Source organism: Microtus oregoni, unplaced genomic scaffold (assembly GCF_018167655.1).
Source record: "Microtus oregoni isolate MIOR12 unplaced genomic scaffold, Mior012 000016F_ref0000370, whole genome shotgun sequence".
NCBI lineage: Eukaryota > Metazoa > Chordata > Mammalia > Rodentia > Cricetidae > Microtus > Microtus oregoni.
The window spans coordinates 5,848,405-5,865,049 of record NW_024543075.1 but is presented as its reverse complement, the minus strand read 5'-3'; the positions used below and the strand labels follow the sequence as shown (position 1 = coordinate 5,865,049).

Here is a 16,645-nt window from a genome sequence, read left to right as displayed (position 1 = left end):
CAGTGTCTGCAGCCTAGCTGGTTCCTTCCTGGCCAGTAGGGAACTAGGGGAACTTGGCTGCCACAGCAAAGTAACAGCCTACAGCAGGAAGTACAACCCAAGTCCAGGGGGTCTCAGTTGGAATCTGTCTACCCTGTCTCTGCTCCAAGTGGCTGGAAGAAGCCCAGCAGAAGGGAGGGATTAGGGAATGGAGGATACTCCCAGCCTCCCACTAGCTCTAAGGACAGGTCGATGGGAGAAGGCTGTGAAGCTGAAATGACAGCAGATCTTGCGAGCTCTGCTTGAAGTAACATCTGGCTTGTGACTTTAATGTGACCATGCTTTTTCTCCAGAAACAAGAGAACTTTGCAGGAGTGGAGAGAGCAGACCCAGCTGATGAGGAGCAGGAGGGAGGTCAATAAATTCCAGCCACCACATAGGAACATGGTACGTGGCAGACCAGGTGGCTCTGGCCTCATGTGCGAGCTCAGTGGGGCTCACACAGTGTCTGGGCCATCCCTCTAAGTCGGTGATGCTGCACATAGCCCCCACCCTGTGGCACTGTGGCCGAAGCCTCTGTGTGCCGGACCTGGCCTTTGAGGTTGCCCCCTGCCCACTGACTACTGGCTCCATCTGAAAAACTTGATGTTCCAAGAGGAAATAGGAAGGACTTGAGGGGGAATGATCAAACAGCACTAGGTTGAGGAGGAAATAGGAAGGACTTGAGGGGAATGATCAGACACCACTAGGTTGAGCTATGTGGTGGGCATCATCCTGTAGACTCTGCACCCTCTCATGCCAGTCACCTTGGGACCTGGAGAACAGCAGCCTTACAAGCTATCCCTAACCCCAGGGTCGCCCCCCCCCCACAAGGCTGTGTTTCACAGAATGTCTGTGCAGCACCCCTTCTGAATTCCTCCCAGTCGACTTGCAGGTCATGGTCCAGTAGGGCACAGGAAGCGGTCAGCACCAGGGACCCGACTGCTCCTCCAGAATGTTCCTGGCATACTTGTACAGGCCGAGTGCTTCTTTAATCCCTGCACTTAGGGAGGTGGATGGATCTCTGTAGAGTTCCAGGCCAACCTGGTCTTCAAAGCGAGTTCCAGGACAGCCAGAGCTACACAGAGAAACCCTGTGCCAAAAAAAACAAAAAGAAAAAGTTCCTTGTTAATCAAGCCATTGGGGGCTGGAGAGATGGCTCAGAGGTTAAGAGCACTGGCTGCTCTTCCAAAGGTCCTGAGTTCAATTCCCAGCAACCACATGATGGCTCACAACTATCTGTAATGAGATCCGGTGCCCTCTTCTGACCTGCAGGTGTACATGCAGGCAGAACACTGTATACATAATAAATAAATAAATCTTTAAAAAAATAATCAAGCCATTGGTTAGGTCAATAGATCCCAAGATTTTGCACAGGCTGTTCTGACCAAACTATGCTGGCCTGCAAGTGAAGTCAGTGTGCACAGTTCAAATCTTTAAAACAAACAAAACCCTAATTTTAGAATTTATAGTAAAGTTAGGACATCAATACAGAATCCATATGTCCCTTCCTCCCTTCGTCTGCTGTTGTTATCTTCCCAGATCACAGAGCAGTAGTCAGAATAGGCATGCCTGGTGCTGCAATATGAGGACCCAAAGGAAGACTGCACCTCACAAACTTCTTTGGTAGGGTCCTCTTGTCACCTAGCATTCATGTTCCCTGGTGTGCTCTGGCTGGGTGGCTCTGTCTCACTACGTCTTCCTTGACCTGATGCCTTGGGATAGTGCTGAACAATTGTATCTCCATCTGATTTCATCGAATTTAGGTGAGATTTGTTTTCGGGGCAAAGATACCACAAAGCGATGTTGTGCCTTTCTCTGAGCAGCTTGTTGTGGGTTCATAGTTACCCAGCTGTGGTAGTTTGAATGAGAATAGCCTCCATGGGTTCATATATTTTAATGCTTGGTCTACAGTTGGTGGAACTGTTTGGGAAGGGTTAGAATATGTAGCCTTGTTGGAGGAGGTATCTCTAGGGCTGGGCTTTGAGGTTTCAAAAGCTCACACCCCTCTCAGTTAGCTCTCTTTCTGCTCCATGGTTGTCTCAACATGCAAGCTTCCAACCACTGTTCCAGTGCCTTGGCTGCCTGCCTTCTTGCCACCATGTCCCCACCATGACAGCCATGGACTATCCCACTGAAACTGTAAGCAAGCACCAAATAAACTCTTCCTTTCATAAGTTGCCTTGATCCGGGTGTCTTTTCACAGTAGTAGAAAAGTAAGACACCAGTCTTGATGCTTTTCAGGGTAGCAAGCTTGTCCCCTGCAGTCATGCTGACCTCTCCTCCATGGCTGATCCAGGCCTTGTGACTCATTCTTACTGATTTCCACCAGGACCCTTCATCACCAGATCTGCAGAAGGGCCTTGCTAGCAGTGTGTCATGCATTCCCCTTGGTCACTGAGTTCTAGTGCAATTTGTCTCAGTCAGCGACCATTGACCCGTTGTCACTGATGTCTGGTGGGGCTCATCTGCAGCAGGGCTGCAGCCGATGGCCAGCCAGGGTTCTGTCACTGGGTTCCTTTGTCAGCTAACATTCCCCAGGCTGCCATTGTTCATCCAACTCAATGTTTTGTTACTTTAAGAAAAAAAGAAAAAAAAAAAACCATGGAAATGTTTGCTACAGGAGAATGCCCCAGGAGAGTGATAGAAGTTAGAGGGTGGGGCTTTCAAGTTCTGTGCAGTTAGGGTCCATGAGTGGTGTGGGCCCTGCTCATGGTCAGTAGAGGCACAGCTCTGTCACTTGTGTGCCACTACTCAATCTCTGGTCAGAGGGTGGCCATCTCTTGGGACGGAAGTTCAAGAGATTTGGGCTCCTCCAGTCCAAACAGGACCCGTTACCTTGTGTTATATTGCATTTCTTATCCAGGAAGCCTTTCTCAGGAGTAGGCCCGAAAGTCACCCTGGACCCTGAAACGGGATCTTCCTAAATGATGTAGTCAGGACCATAGAGGCTTTGAGGGAAAGCATGCTGGAGCCAGCCTTGATCCCTCTGTTCATCCTGAAGGCTGCTCTGTTCTGCTCCAATGGGGTACTGCCTTCTGCATTGTATGTGATGTCAGAGAGGGCTGTGTGTTCCTTGTTCACTTAACACTACGCTGTATTATGAGAAGTGTTCACGTTTGTGTCTGTCTTGTTTTCTGTTCCCCAGTTTTTTCATATGTATAAAACGTTAAAAATATTTCATCAGCCAGGTAGTGGTGGTGCATGCCTTTAATCCCAGCACTGGGGAGACAAGTTTGGTCTACAGAGCAAGTTCTAGGACAGCCAGAGCTACACAGAAGTCCCCTGTCTCAAACACCCCCCCCCAAAAAAAAAAGAAGGAATGAAAGAAAGGAAATAGAAAAAGAAAAAAGAAACTGAAGAGGCCTGGAAAGAATAATCAGTGGTTAAGAACATTTGCCGTTCTTACAGGGGACCTGGATTCAGTGCCCAGTACCCACATGGCAGCTCACACTGTTACTCCAATTCTGAGGGATCCAGTGACCTCTTCTAGTCTCCTTGGGCACCAGGCATACATATGGTACATAGACATACATGCAGGGAAGGAACTCAGTGCACATAAAATAAAAATACATCTTTAAAAAATATTTTTAAAAAGAAATCAAAGATTAAAAGAGAAGAGGACAGAGGAGGAGACGAACAGTTCACAGAGAAAATCCAAAGAGCTAGAAATCCATTTGGTACGCTCTGTCCCACCTGTCCAGTGCGGACCCTGAACAATGAACAGTCTATGAGCACAGCCCCCAGCAGCCTCCTGAGGAAACATCTTAATAATGAGGCAGCAGACTGAGGATGTTGTTCAGCTGAGAGTGCTTTCCTGGCGTGCACAAAGCCCTGGGTAAGAGCCCCCAGCACCACAGAAACTGGGCATGAAATTGGGAGGCAGATACAGGAGAATCGGCTGTGGACTGAGTTTCAAGCCAGCCTGGGCTACATGAGGCCTTGCCTCAGAAACAAACAAACAACAACAAAACTAGTGTTCTTTGGACACTTTTGAGAGTTCATTTTTCGGAGATGACGGCAATCTAATTGAAGCATGTGACAAAGTTGTGTATTTTGTCATCTGCACAAACACACAGTAGGGACTCACAGTAGATGGCATGACCCTGTGCCAGCCTAAGGGAAGCTCTCAGCCTGTACAGGCTCCTGCAGTTGGGCTGGTGATGGCTAGAGGGTGCCAGAGTGCTGTGCATGGCTGGAGGCTGCTGGGCGGAGCTGACGCTCCAGCCTGGAGCACTATGTGCCAAGCAGGGGTAGTTACCACGTGGAGTGAGGAAAGGCCTTTGCAGAGCCCACTTGCCTTACCTGTGCTTCCTGTGACATGTAAATGTGCAGCTTTTACCCCATGCAGGCGCTGACTGCTAAAAGACTTCTGAGATTGGACACTGGGTGGGACTCCAGGTCTGCCACTTGATTGAGAAAAGACATACATTTTTCTTCTCCATGTTGTTCTGAAGCCAGCTTTGTCTACGACCTTTGAACCTGTTTTTCTTGGCCTCCATAGCAATTGCATGTTTGACACTCTCTTATAAAGCTGGGAACCTCCCCCAGCACCATCATTCCCTGTGCCTGAAGGTTTGCCCAGTTTTCAAGCATTTGCATTCTTTTTGTTATTAGGAGATTGGGTATTTGGATGATTTTTTTCTTGCCTGTTTTTCTGTAATAGTAAACTATATATAGATGAGCATCCCCCACCCCCATGCATGTCTTTAATTATTAAAACAAGTAATATCTGGCTTTAATGAGGAAAAAAGGAAACCACCTGGATTTAGCATCATGCATTTCTTTCTGTTGGAATTTCTGTGGAAGATTTTTGACCTCCTATGGTAAAGCAGCTATCACAACCAGCAAGCATGTGGAATTCTGCTGTGTCCCAGCCCTATGCATTTCCGGGGGGGGGGGGGGGGGGCTGTAAAAGAAGGGTGTGGCGGCTCCTGTCCCCTAACTGTATCTTCCTGGGTTCCAGGCCTTTCAGAGAGCCAGGAATGCTGGGTTTGAACTGCACACCCTGGCAGATAAGACCCCAGCCCTGGAAATCTTCAACTGAGAAGGGGAGATACAAGTCTGATAGGGGGGCACAGTCTGGCTGAGCTCAAAGTCCACCCTGGCAGGCAGATAGCACACAGCAGGAACCCCAGCAGGAGATTCACCCCTCCCCAGGCCTCACACCCTCCTCTCAATCTCACTCTGTTTAGTCAGCCTTGGAGTCTAACAGCCTGCCTCCCACGAACAGGCAACCGCGCACATACCTTGCACATTGCAGAGATAGACACACACACTCACACACACTTAAGCTCCTGAATCTGGGGCTGGGCTAGTTCCCCACCTCATCCCCTGGAGGCAGCAGTGAGCAGTGCTGGTCACGTGGTCTTTGTTGCCCTTACCAACACATCCTGTCCAGGCATATCTGCTTGCTGGAGCTGCAGAAACAGCTTCAGATGCCATCTGATGGCTCTGCAGGAAGCCAGCTACTACAGCAAAAGGCCTGGGAGTAAGACAGAAATGTTTGTTTCTGTAATTACTAGGATGAAATCCCCTTACCTCTAGTATTAAGAGGGGACAGGACAGCTCAGGTTCCAAACATTAGAACTGAGCCTTAGGTTGGCTCTGAAGACACATGGGGACTGGGTGGGCGTGGGGAGCTGGGATCAGACAGGAGGTCTCCAGTCATAGCCCGAGAAGAATTCGAAGACTAGCCTGGAGCTGTGTCTGTGACGTGGAGTAGAAAGGCCCTGCAGGAAGGCCATAGCAGTCAGGAGACAGGGTAACTCAGGCTACAGGGCAGAAGGCAGGACTGCTAGGAAGAGAGGCTATGTCTACATAAATCACAGTGGATAAGGAAGGCCAAATGGGGAATGGGTGGCCATTAATCTGAGTGACATCGGGCTGTCCGGGAATGAGGAGTGTGCCCAAGAGGCTGCGAGGAGTGGGCTGTGTTTCCATAACACCAGGTGGCCCATTAACATTAAAAGATCACACGAGCTTCCTCTCTCGGCTGGGCTGCTCTCCCATGCTCTGTTCTCACTTCCTACAATTTAGGGAAATCTGAGATGGGAACCACTCAGGCAACATGGCCGAGCGGCTGTGGAATGTCCTAGAAAGACACTGAGAGTGTCTGACCTGTGGAAAGATCTAGAACTACTTGGCCTGGAGGGCCATGGAGTGCAGGGGGGTGGGATGCCAATGGGCACAACCGGATATGCCCTGGTGTCCCTCAGGATGCGGTTTCTTTTTTTTTTTTAGGGTGCGGTTTCTTTATGGGGGGGGGGGGAAGAACTGAGTCACTTGTAGGTTGTTACCTGTTCTACTCACGATGTCTAGATCTATGACCTGCAGGCTTGCCAAGTTCAAGGCCTGTACTTGGTTTGCATTAGCACTTATGTATTAGCTTGAAACTTTGTGATTTAAAACTAACTCACACCTGTCTAAACAACTGGAGTCCTGTTACAGTAATGTGTTTTCTGTCACGTGACAGCGTCTCGGGGTATCCTAGGTCAACTATAGCAACTTTGAGCTTACCCAGGGTTCCTTGCTCTAAACTGCCTCCACTCCAACCTGGGCTGCTGGGACATTTGAGAGATGCCTGCACCAAGGACCAAGGTGGGAGCGGCTATTAGTCAAGCTATAGGACAGGGAGGCCTATAAAGAATGTCCCCTTGGGTGGCCTAGCAGGGCAGGTGGGCCTGTGGGGAAGCGCAGCCTTTGCATGCATTGCTGGAAATAAGAGCAGCCTTTAATCCCAGCACTCAGGAGGCAGAGGCAGGCGGATCTCTGTGAGTTCGAGACCAGCCTGGTCTACAGAGCTAGTTCCAGGACAGGCTCCAAAGCCACAGAGAAACCCTGTCTCGAAAAACAAAAAAATAAAAAAAATTTAAAAAAAGAGCAGCCTTTGCATGTATTGCTGGAAATAAGAGCAGCCTTTGCATGCATTGCTGGAAATAGCTTGTTGCATTTTTCTAGATGGCATCAAAGATCCCCTTTGCCACAGATCTGACAGACCATGGGAAAACGCCAGCGAATCCACTCAGGAAAATGAAGGCCAGCAGAGAGAGGACAGTGCAGAGGAGTTTCAGGTTGGTGGCAGTTCTGCATTCCCGGCTCCGCAGCTCAGTGCCACAGGCTGCCCAAGGCATGTACCAAGTGCCATGGAATGTCTAGCCTTGTGTGAGCACTCAGCATAGTGGATGATCTAGGAAGACCTGATCCCCATGCTTGGTGTTCCATTACCCTGCCAGATGACCAGCAGGACTCAGAAAATGCCCACTCCAGGAGTATAACTGCAGGCACCACCAGCCTCACCCTTCCCCAGTTGTTCTGGTGCCTGAGCCCTTGTCTCACCCTAAGTCCTGTCTTTTCAGCCCTTAGGACTACACCTAGCCTTCCCATCATGGTGTGCCGGTCATGGCTCCTGCCAAAAGATTCCATGAAAGAAAGGCAGAACACATGAGAAGACTGGTTTATGGTCCCTTAGCATTTGACACCCTAGTATTGGAGTCTCTGGCCAAGGAGTCGCCAGGTTGCTAATTGGGAGAGAAGTGTGGCGATTGTCCTAAGAGCTTAGGCTAGCTAGCAGACCCATCTGGAACTCAGGAGAGCATTGAGGAAAGTTGGTGCCAAAAAGGACCAATATTGGGGGTGGGGGATCCCTGAACCAAGCCAGTGGGACAGTGTAGAAGCCCTGCAGGGTACAGGGCAGGTAGCAGAGAACCAACTGTGTGGGAAGGGAGTGGGAACCTCCTGGCATTTAGCCAGAGATTTCTGGCCTCTTTCTGCCATTCTAAATCATTCTGTTTACGGTCCACAAATAGCAACTTTGGAGTCTCAGCCTGATGTTAGCAGAGATAGAGATGTATTTAAAAATCTCAGGTCAATGAGATGTTCTGCTCTGTCTAAAGGTTCAGTAAAACTGTGTTACCTATGAAAAGGAATGCTGTTCTCCGCATGCACAAATCAGACTGCTAAAAAACAGGCACAGCCACATAGCTCTGGATATGAAGTTATAGATGGGTGTTAGCCTCCAGGGGGTGCTGGGAACCAAACCTAGGTCCTGATAAGCTCTGGGGTGCTTCTAACCTCTAAGCCACCTTTCCAGCCCCAGCTTGAGGGTGTTTAAGCATAATGACCTTCTGGGAAAGATGTCGCCTCAAGGCCAGCATCTCTAGGGGAGGCCGGGAGCCACATGGTACCTCAGATGGCTCATGGGCTGTGGGGAAAGGTTTCTCTATGGTTGGAATGAGGGCTGCTAGCCTAAGGCCAGCATCCAAGCAGTAAGTGTCTGTGTCCCAGCGCCTCACCGTTAGCAGACCTGGAGGAGAAGATAAGGCGGCATACAGAGCAGATCTGTGCTCGCAACTTTCTGGGTACCAACCCACTACAAGACATGAAGATAGCCAACCAGGACCTGGAAACTGTGAGTACCGTTGCCCTGTTTACGAATGTCTCATTAATGAAATGAAATTCTTTGTATCACTGTGGAGCAAGTGCCCTCTAATGCCTGTCATGTATGTATGTATTAGGGGCCTCCAGAAAAATATCCTGGCCACACTGTTAGCTCTCAGCTGCACTAGACATAATGGGATACGCATGACAGCTTAGGGCCTCTGAGGACTGATGACAGAACTAGTCCGTTCCTTAGTCTGCGCAGTCTTTGCTTAAGGCTTCACACCCAGAGAGCAGGCTGTTGGTTAAAATGGAGCTTCTTAGAGAGGGTTCATTGCTGTTGCCTGAGGAGAGAGCAGTGTGCCAATTCACAGGGATCCGAATGACCACACCTCTGAGCTCCTAAACAGAGCAAATTATACACCTAAACCCTTGTTGTCTAACCACGTTGCCACCTAATGGCTGAAACCATCTGCACCCACCTTTCACCTCAGTACCCTGCTTGTGGGAGAATCCAGAGCAAAGGCCCTTCCTACGACAGGAAGCTGGTAGAAGGAAAAAGAAGTTTTGTGATAGTGGTACTTGGGTGCCCATGACCCCACCTTGGCTTAGTTCCAGGTTAATCTGTCATTGGCTCAAGAGCAGGCTTTCTTCACAGCCTCTCTGTGGTTCCATTTCTGTTCTGTCCAGACGGACAAAAGTCAACCCTGGCCACAAACCCACCACGCACCCTCCGCATCGGCACATTGGCATGTCACATTAGCACCCAGATTAATCATCACTGCACCACAGCAGGAAGAGAGAAAAAGGCAGAGACAAGACAGCTCTGCGGTAAAAGCCATGAATACCCAGTAACAGCTGCAGGGAGTCTACAGCCCTGGCTCTGGCCTCGCAGAGATGCCACTCCTCCTGGTTTTCAGTCACTCTTATCTGACCTTTGCCATAATAGCTGAGCCTGAAACCTAACACATACTGAGGCCAGCAAAGTTTTGTAAGAAGAAAGTCCCTGGAGGTATAGTATTAGGAGCCTGCTGAGAGATAGAGAAAACACCAACCAGTTATGAGGTTCATTCTACAGAACCCTAAAACACAAGAATGCAAACCCAGACCAAATTGTGGCAGCCACATGTCCAGTATGGATTTGTTACCAAGTCCCAGTCTGAGCAGAGAGGCTGTTGACAAATGTTAGGTATGTGTGGATCCCCTAGGGGTCTGCCCCTGGTGATAGTCAGTTAACCACACTTCAGTAAGCCACACAGCCAAGAATATTTAGGGGGAACACAAAGTTAGGTAGGTAGGGAGGGAGTGTGAATCTGCGAAAAATTGGAAGAGGGGTGTAAATACAATGAAAACATGATGGACTTTTGTTTTGGTTTGGTTTTATTTGTTTTTGTTTTGTTTTTCGAGACAGGGCTTCTCTGTAGCTTCAGAACCTGTACTGGAACCAGCTCTTGTAGACCAGGCTGGCCAAACTCACAGAGATCCACCTGCCTCTGCCTCCTGAGTGCTGGGATTAAAGGTGTGTACCACCACTGCCAATCTTAAAATTTTTTTAAAAAAAAGAGTGAAAATCTGGGGACAGTGGGTAAAAGCTGAAAGTCTGTCCCCTGGAGTCACCCACCCAGCATAGCCTGTCTTGTAGGGAAGCAGGATAGAGGTGTGGTGACAGTAGCCATGGGATGCCTTCCTGGGCTCTGATAAGGACCCTGAGGGTCTGCCCCAGGTGAGCAGGTCGCTGTAGAGGAGCTGCTATGGGGTCCTGGGGACCTAGAGAGGGGCCATGGCTACCCTGTGTCACTGTCACAAAGCCTCTGCTTTTCACCACCTGGAAGGGCAGGAAGAGCCTTCTCAGTGCATTGCTCTCCAGCCCTCTAACTGACAGATGGCATGGGTGCTCCCTGGAATTGTCCCAGCAGAGTGGCCAGTGGGTTCCCAGCAGCACCTGTGAGGTCTGGTTGTTGTCTGAGGTCTCATCCCAATGCATGGGGAACCCGCCTGTGCTTGGTCTTTCAGGAGAGGCCTCAGCAAGCCTGGAGAAAAGCAGAAAGAGACAAACAGAGACCCAATTAAGAAGTGCACAATAGGGCTGGAGCACTTGCTGCTCTTCTGGAGGATCTAAGATCAGTTCCCAGCACCTACACAGCGGCTTACAAGCACCTTTAACTCTTCATTGCAGGGAACCTAGTGCGATCTCTGACCTCCATGGCACCAGGCACATGTGGTGCACATACATTTATGCAGGCAAACACTCACACACGTAAAACAACTTTTGAAGCAGTAGCAGCAACAACAGCAGCAGCAGCAGCAGCAACAGCAACACTTGACAGTGTTAGTCCCTGGGCATTGGTGGAAGCAACTGCTACCATGAACCAGGGCAAGTGCCCGGAGGTGAAATTAAATAAATCCCCCAGGAAGCAGAATGAAAAGAAAATGGAGGTGGATGACAGAATGGAAACAAGATTTTAAGACAGCAACAACCAGAAGATGGGTCTGAGAGGTTCAACACGTGCTGGCATATTTTAGGAGATTCCAGAGCAAGTGAAAGGAACATTTAGAAAGAAACAAATTAGCTTTCCTAGCATCCGTGAAACCATGAGTTTGAGCTGAAATACATGGGGCATGGTGGCACGTGCTTACAGTCCCAGCACTTCGGAGTAGAGGGAGGAGGATTAGGAGTCCCAGGGTCATACTTGGCTGCACAGTGAGGCTCAGGCCAGCGTGAGGTACACAAGACCCTGTCTCAAAAGAAGAAAAAAGTACAATTAGAGAAGGGGCATCATAGTCCACGTGTTAGTAGCTCGATGTCCTGACCAAGGACTAGAAAATCCCACCTCTAGAGAGCTCGAAGAGGTCAAGGCCAGAGCAGTATAAATTCCACTCAGTCCTTTAAAAATGCTGCTTCCTGCCCAGCCTCTTCAGGGCCATTGGAATGAATTCTGCCTGAAGGGAGTTGTCAGAGGGCTAAACAGAGCAAGAAAAAAATAAAATGCCCCAGGCTGCTTGCCAGGGGCTGAGCCTCTGACCCAAAGTTCCCCATGACAGGTTTGTCCAGGAGAAGAGACTTGGGAGGGGTGTCCAGTTTGGGCACACTGAATGGCAGGCACAAAGGAAACAGCAACAGCACAGTCTAAAAAGAGGCAAAGCTATAGATGGGCACTAACAGGACCAACAGCAGACAGTACTCACTGGCGTGGTGCAGACCTGAGATGGTGTGGCTGGGCTTGAGGAGACAGGCAGAAGAAATGGACAGATGAGCTAAGGTCTCCACCCAAGGATCGGGTGACCTCAGACAGAGACATGACCACCCCGTGGCCTCAGGTTTCTCTTTTCCTGAGTGGCAGATGGGCTGGGCACTATAGGACACAAAGCACACACCTGATTCCAGGCTGGGCAGTGTCCTTCCTTGGCCCTCTGTCTCTCTGGCTATGTTCGTGGCTAGATTGTGCTTAGAGGGTGTTATGGCACCGGCCTCAGGATTCTCTCTTCCTGAGAATGAATTCTTCATTCATACTGCTGCCTGCACGGTATGGGGATGCTGTGCGTACACAAATGCCCACAAGGTGGTTAACTCTGGGGAAGCATCCACAGGTACAAGAGCTGTCAGGAGCCCAGGTTGAGTGGCCCCTCCGTATCAGTGAGGAGACATCACTAAGATACAGCTTGTGGGTGCTTGGAGGAAAGGCAGCCTGAGTGCTCCCACATATACCTCATACGCACCAAAGTGGGGGTTCCTTTGTCCTAACTTATACCTCCTCGTCTTCTCACCAAAGGCCAAGAAACTTCAGGACGAATTAAGGAAACTGAAGCTGGAGATGACCTTGAACAAGGAACACCCCTTTGCAACTCTGTCTGAGAACCTTTCGCTTCACCCACCAGCATCACAGCCTCAAAATATATTTTTTAACACAAAATACTAGGAAAGTGGTGTTGTCAGCAGGGATGACAAGTACCTCCCACAGTGCAGAGCTGCAGGCCCCCATGTGGTGTGGGGATTGGCAGGAGGGCAGCTAGAGGGTCTTCAGCTGCTCCACAGGCTACGGCTTTTGATTGACCCGACTCCTTTCTGAGGCATAGGTTTGTTTAAGTGCATTAAAGGAAGAATGTTGTGAGCAAGCCTAAATGTTCTCTTGTTACTGTTTCCACCAGTCCAGTTGACAGGGGCCTTCAGCCAAAACCACAGAGGTGTCCTAGTTTCCGTTGACCCAGTGGGAAGGGGAGGCCACTGGCCTGACTCCATCTTCATTCAAATGGGACTCAGTGGAGCATGCTATCCTGTGCAAACCAAAGTGTTCTTTGGCCTAGACCCTTTGTCTACATATGCACAGTGACACCTAGCCCCAGGAATGCCTTTGCCCTGTAGGATCCCTAGGCACCCATCACCACCACCAAAATTAAAACCTCCTCTTGATGCCACTCCCACCCCACCCCTGTAATCCTTCTGCCACTCACTCAGGGATTACATGGCAGGTTCCAGCTCTTGGATGTGACTGTAAACTCAGGGCTTTTTCTTCAGGATGTTGGGAGCAGACATAGAGTTATTCAGACTTTCTGTTTCCTCTTGTGTCAGTTCTTGTTAACTGGGTTCTGTTTTTAATTTCCTTGTCTTGTAAACAAAATAATTTGAAAACATGTTTGAAGGGTTATAGAGACGGCTCACAATCATCTGTAACTCCAGTTCCAGAGGATTCAACACCCACTTCTGCCCTCTATGGGCACAAGGCACATTCATGGTGCACATACATACATGTAGGCAACACACACTACCAAAAGTAATTAAAAAAATCTTGGAAGGAAGTTAAAGACCATTTTTTTAGTGTTTGAGAGAAAAACAAGGCAGGAAAACTGAACATCACAGCAGCTTCTGAGACAAGAGAGAGGGATAAGAAGAAAGCCATCCCTCTAAAATGTCATTACATTTGTGTTGTGCGTGCACATTTGTTTGCATGCACATGCATGTGCAACAAAAACATGGAGATCAAAGGACAATTTGAGATGGTCAGGTCTCTTCATCATGTGGGTTCCTAGGGAATGGAGTTCAGGTCGTCAGGCTTGTCAGCCTTTACTGGCAAAGCCATCTTGCTAGTCCAAGAGACATTGTCCTTAAATTAGAGGTAATCAGCAGTGAGCAGCTGCTTGGGGGTGGAGGTGGGCATTCAGAGAAGAGTGAGAATGCCCTGTGGGTTAGGGCAAGCGGGCTTAGGAGTTTGGCTGACTTTCAAAACAGACATAGAAAGAGGGAGAAGGAGGCCAGAGAGATGGCTCAGCTGTAACCACAGCTTGCTGACATGCCTGATGGCCTGACTTCAGTGCCCAGAGTCCACATGGTAGGAAAGAACCAATGTACACTAGTCTTCTGACCATCACAGGGTTCCATTCCTCCTATCTCCTTAACAAGTCTTTAGATTTGTTATTTGGCCAAGTGATTGGTAGGCCAAGTAGTTAAACTCTTTGTAATCTCATGATCCTTTGGGCAGTATAGAATGCCATGTCTTTACCTGGGGCCAGAGGCATAACTCAGATCTTATTTTTTTTTCTGAAACAGGGTTTCTCTGTAGTTTTGGAGCCTGTCCTGGAACCAGCTCTTGCAGACTAGGCTGGCCTTGAACTCACAGAGATCCGTCTGCCTCTACCTACCAAGTGCTGGGATTAAAGGCGTGCACCACCACCGCCTGACTAAGATCTTATTCTTTTAACCAAAAATCATTTAACAGGAAGCATTAAAAATAAAAGAGAGGGCTAGAAAGATAGCTCAGAGGATAAGCACATTGATTGCTCTTCCAGAGGGCCTGAGTTCAATTCCCAGCAACCACATGGTGGCTCACAGCCTTCTGTAATTGCATCTGATGCCCTCTTCTGGCATAAAGGTGTACATAAAAACAGAGCACTCATACATAAATCTTCAAAAAAAATAAAAAAGGAGGACTTTTGAGGTCCTAGCCAGCCTTTCAACCCAAGTTCAATCCCTGAAACCCAATGTTTTAAAATCATCTTTCAAGCCATAGGCGGTGATTTACATCTGTAATCCCAGCACTCCTACAGTTGAAGTAGAAGGCGAGACAGGAAAATTACACAGAAACTCACAAGCCAGCTAGTATGAAGTATGCTGTATAGCAGCAGAAACAAGAGACCCTGCCTTGACAAGGCAAAAAGCAAGAAATGACTCCCTAAAATTGACCCCCAGGCTTCCGTATGTGTGCCTGGATTCATATAGACACATGCACACAATTAACATATATGTATTCGTTTTTTCGAGACAGGGTTTCTCTGTGCTCTGACTGTTCTGGAACTCGTTCCGTAGACCAAGCTGGCCTTGAGCTCGCAGAGATCCTCCTGCCTCTGCCTCCCAAGTGCTGGGATTAAAGGCATGCGCCACCACTGCCTAGCTTTTTAAGTCATAAAATAGCCAGGCTTTTCCAAGCCCTGCTATCTCCACTTTTGTCTCATAAGGCACTATAAATCAAATAGAGTATTACAGTATTAATGGACCATGATTAAGGTTCATGTGTATACATGACTTTCACAGATGGCCTTGCTCTTTTCCCAAATAGAAACCAAAAACTTTCTGGGAATATCACAAAGACCATAAAATTTTTGCAGTAAGTACTCAACGTCCACATGACTCCGTGTGACCTGAGGTTTTTCCTTATCTGCTGTTGTCCTAGCCGGTGGTACACCAGGAACCATCTCGCTCTTATTTACTGAAAAAAAAAAAAGGCTCCTTAGCAAGCCCTGAGACACTTCAGAAGCCGCCAGATTCATGATTCTCGGTAAAAAGACACAAGTGTGACTTTCTTAAGAGGGCCACACCCATGCTTGGTTTTGCCTTATCCTTTCCCTGAGTGTCTTTCCCTTCCCACACCTCAGCCACTATTTAAATGTTAAAATCTCCCCAACTCAGAGCTTCACCTGAATGAAGGTCTCTGATCCCAGGCTGCTCAGAGGGCTGCTCGGAGTGGCGGCGTGGGGTTGTGTTTCCAGCCACTACTCTACTGGTGCCCCCACCCCTCCAAGGTCACACTGAATACAGCAATCTTAACCCAAAGTCCATACCCTTAGTCAGTGGTTTTCTGGTGAGTTCTTTTCCTAATCATGAGACATTTCCTAATGGGAGAATGTCACAATTATCCCGATTTTTTGAGGGCAGGATCTCTTCAGAGCAGCCCTTGCAGAGTGGCCAGAAGCCAGTCTAGCTTCTAACGCTCTGCTCTGTGACCTGTGGGAGGACCAGGTTTCCAGCTACAAAGACTCAATGAGGCCTTGCCCTGGAGGACATCCAGGAAAGTGTGGCCTGCTCACAGTGACACCCCCCCCACCCCAATCCCGGTGTACTCCAGTGCCCACTCTACCCAGTACCTAGGGAACCAGGCTTTAGGGCCTGCATACCACCGGCCTTACTCTGTGTCTCCGCCCAGACCAGGCCCTTTGATTCTATCTCAGAAGCCTCAGCTCTGGCAAAAGGGACTGCAAGCCCGCAGGGCCTAGTGAGTTCAGAACAAAGCAGCAGAGGCAGGCCCAGGTATGCTGGTGTGAGTGTGTGTTGTGGATCGCCAGTGGTCTGGCCAGGCAATCCTGGGACAGGCCTGTGGCTGGCTGTGGCAGCACCCTTCATGGTCATGGGTTGGGAGTACTGTGAGTCTCCCCAGTAGAGCTGGGGAGTGAGTCAGTGAGACTCAGAAGGGCCGTGCTCTGCCAAGACCTGCAGAAGTCATCTGTAAGATGGAGGCAAGGCACAGGGCTAGTGACAAGTAGGGGCCAGACAGCTGTACAAGGTGAATCTTGAAGCCAAGCCCAGGCTCCAAAGGGGAAGCAGCTTGCTGCGGGCCTCCTTCCCTGTCCAGGTGGATGGAGGCTGGGAAGAGGCCCTGAAAGGCCTGTGTTTAAATTGCAAATCCATCTCCTTGTTGGCTGCTTAAATATTCTACCGAACAGGTTTTTAAAAATGGCTTCCAAATACACCATTAAAATACACACTACAAAGCTGGCAGGCAGATCCAGAGAGCAGCATGAGTGGGCTGTGGCCCCTTCTCGCCACTCCCCGGCTCTGGCCACCTCCTGCCACGGTCTGAACCCTAGGTTCTCTATGACCGAACTACTCCTGCTGACATCAGGAACTAGTAGAAGCCCCTCACCCACACAATAAGCAGGCAGTTTTCAAGGTGTCCCTCTGTCCTTGCCCCACAACCGAGCTTGACATTTAGCAAACTTACTTTCCAGCCCTTGCCTCTATCACCTGAGGGTCCCTCCACAA

General features: G+C 49.1%; 1 protein-coding gene across 1 annotated transcript in view; it reads left to right on the top strand.

Annotated features, from left to right (window-relative positions):
• Lrrc27 (leucine rich repeat containing 27) overlaps positions 1-12,342 on the top strand; it is a 28,630-nt gene extending 16,288 nt beyond the window's left edge. The window contains exons 8-11 of the mRNA XM_041666871.1: positions 333-426; positions 6,979-7,091; positions 8,305-8,428; positions 12,168-12,342. Of these exons, the coding sequence (XP_041522805.1) occupies positions 333-426; positions 6,979-7,091; positions 8,305-8,428; positions 12,168-12,314 (478 nt within the window). The 3' untranslated portion in view covers positions 12,315-12,342. The remainder of the gene's footprint in view (positions 1-332; positions 427-6,978; positions 7,092-8,304; positions 8,429-12,167) is intronic.
• Positions 12,343-16,645: the final 4,303 nt, after the last annotated feature.